The sequence below is a fragment of the Kryptolebias marmoratus genome, linkage group LG12 (genome assembly GCF_001649575.2).
Source record: "Kryptolebias marmoratus isolate JLee-2015 linkage group LG12, ASM164957v2, whole genome shotgun sequence".
Taxonomy (NCBI): Eukaryota; Metazoa; Chordata; class Actinopteri; order Cyprinodontiformes; family Rivulidae; genus Kryptolebias; species Kryptolebias marmoratus.
This window is the reverse complement of record NC_051441.1, coordinates 180286-182136: the sequence shown is the minus strand read 5'-3', so window position 1 is coordinate 182136 and position 1851 is coordinate 180286. Positions and strand designations below refer to the sequence as shown.

Sequence of the window (1851 nt, the reverse complement as noted above, 5' to 3'; positions counted from 1 at the left end):
TATGTTTCGCGGCTGGCCTGGGAACGCCTTGGGATTCCCCCGGAGGAGCTGGCCCAAGTGGCTGGGGAGAGGGAAGTCTGGGTCTCCCTACTTAGGCTGCTGCCCCCGCGACCCGACCCCAGATAAGCGGAAGACAATGGATGGATGGATGGATGGGTTGAATCCAATCTTTCAGCCATGATTCTGGTGTTTTATTTCTGTTTTCTTCCACCAGAACCACTTCAATGATAATCACTGTGTTTGTGTATTTTCGGCTGAGATCGACTGTTGGAAGATTTATTTTTCTTTGTTTGATGAAAAGTTGACCTTATTTAGGAAGTTTGTATCTTTTCTTTTGCCTTACAGGAGGCGTACCACTCCCATCGGCCTAAAGAGAAACTCCACCTGGACAGCAACAACAACGAGAACTTCGACGGCAACAGCAACCTGGGGACCCGATCACAACGCCAGAGACTTCCTGTCCAAAATGTCCAGAGAACGATGGATAAGACTCCGAGCATGCTGGGAACTGAGGTCCACAAACCTGCTCCCGTCATTACAAAAAGTCCCGACCGCACTCGTAAGGCCCGGCCCCAGCTGCCGACCCTCCCAGGACCGGCTCAGGGGTCCAACCAGGACCCTCCGTTCTACCAGACCAGGAGGCCGGCTTCCCCTCCGCTGCCGCCCAGTCTGGAGCCGAAAAAGGAGCCCCCGCAGTGCGAGATCAGCGGGAAGGAGGCGATCTCTGCCCTGTCCAGAGCCAAGAGCCGCGAGTGTCGGCAGCAGATCGTCGAGGTTTACTGCAAACACAAAGAGAGGGCGCTGATGCCCGAGAAGGTCCCGCGGTACTGCCAGATAGAAGGTGAGGGAAGTAACGCCGTCCTCTCTGTCTCCTCCTCAGTTCGCCCTCCGAGGACCATTTTTAGCCAAGCGTGTACCGTAGAAAAAGAGAGGCATCCCTGTGGTCACCGGGTCTATTTTCAGGGACAGAGAGAATAATTACACTCTAATTAAACCAGCTGCTTGTAGTCTTATTCTGGAAGGGCTGACTAATGAGTCGCTATAAGAACCACCCGACCCGCTCCAGGTTTCATTTATATGATTATAGCTTGCTTTGATGATACGGTAGTCATTAGGTCCAACGCTGCTTTCAGGCTTTTCTGTGCACGTCGCAGGGCGTGCACAGCTCAGACAAACCTTCTGATTATGGTTATTTTCCTGAACTTCCATCCCAGCATGCATTGCAGATGAGAGGTCACTGTGTTGAAGGGGAAACAGGAAGTTTCATGTCAGACTTCCACCTCAGATCTGTACGCTGGTGTAGAACACGTTCAGTCCAAATAAAGCTTAAAATCTCAAACTGGGCAGGTTTTTAACCTTTCTGGATTCAGATTCAGATTTAATCCACAAAAGGAGCTCCCTATTAAAAATAATAAGTCTATGATTTTTTATAAGAATTTATTTTATTCTGTGTTAAATTCAGTCAAACTTTAAAACAGAATAAAATAATCTTAAAAGCGATGTCTTTAATTTAGAGACAGGAACAGTCATGATAAACTGATCTCAGATTGTTGCCATGGAAACCCAACATGGCTGAAATAAACTGACTTTGAAGGCTCCGTTTCAGAGACTTTGAAGGCTCCGTTTCAGAGACTTTGAAGGCACCGTTTCAGAGACTTTGAAGGCTCTGTTTCAGAGACTTTGAAGGCACTGTTTCAGAGACTTTGAAGGCACCGTTTCAGAGACTTTGAAGGCTCCGTTTCAGAAACTTTGAAGGCACCGTTTCAGAGTCTTTGAAGGCACCGTTTCAGAGACTTTGAAGGCTCCGTTTCAGAGACTTTGAAGGCACCGTTTCAGAGACTTTGAAGGCAC

The 1851-nt window shown here is 48.3% G+C and overlaps 1 protein-coding gene across 4 annotated transcripts in view; it reads left to right on the top strand.

The window, feature by feature from the left end:
* LOC108249138 (xylosyltransferase 1) overlaps window positions 1-1851 on the top strand; it is a 23190-nt gene that overhangs the window by 8713 nt on the left and 12626 nt on the right. For 3 of the 4 annotated variants that reach the window (XM_017438316.2, XM_017438315.3, XM_037978858.1), the window contains exon 2: window positions 346-841. In XM_017438316.2, the coding sequence (XP_017293805.1) occupies window positions 346-841 (496 nt within the window). Of the gene's footprint in view, window positions 1-98; window positions 187-345; window positions 842-1851 lie in introns of those variants that run through there. The other variant, XM_037978859.1, reaches the window with a different exon arrangement.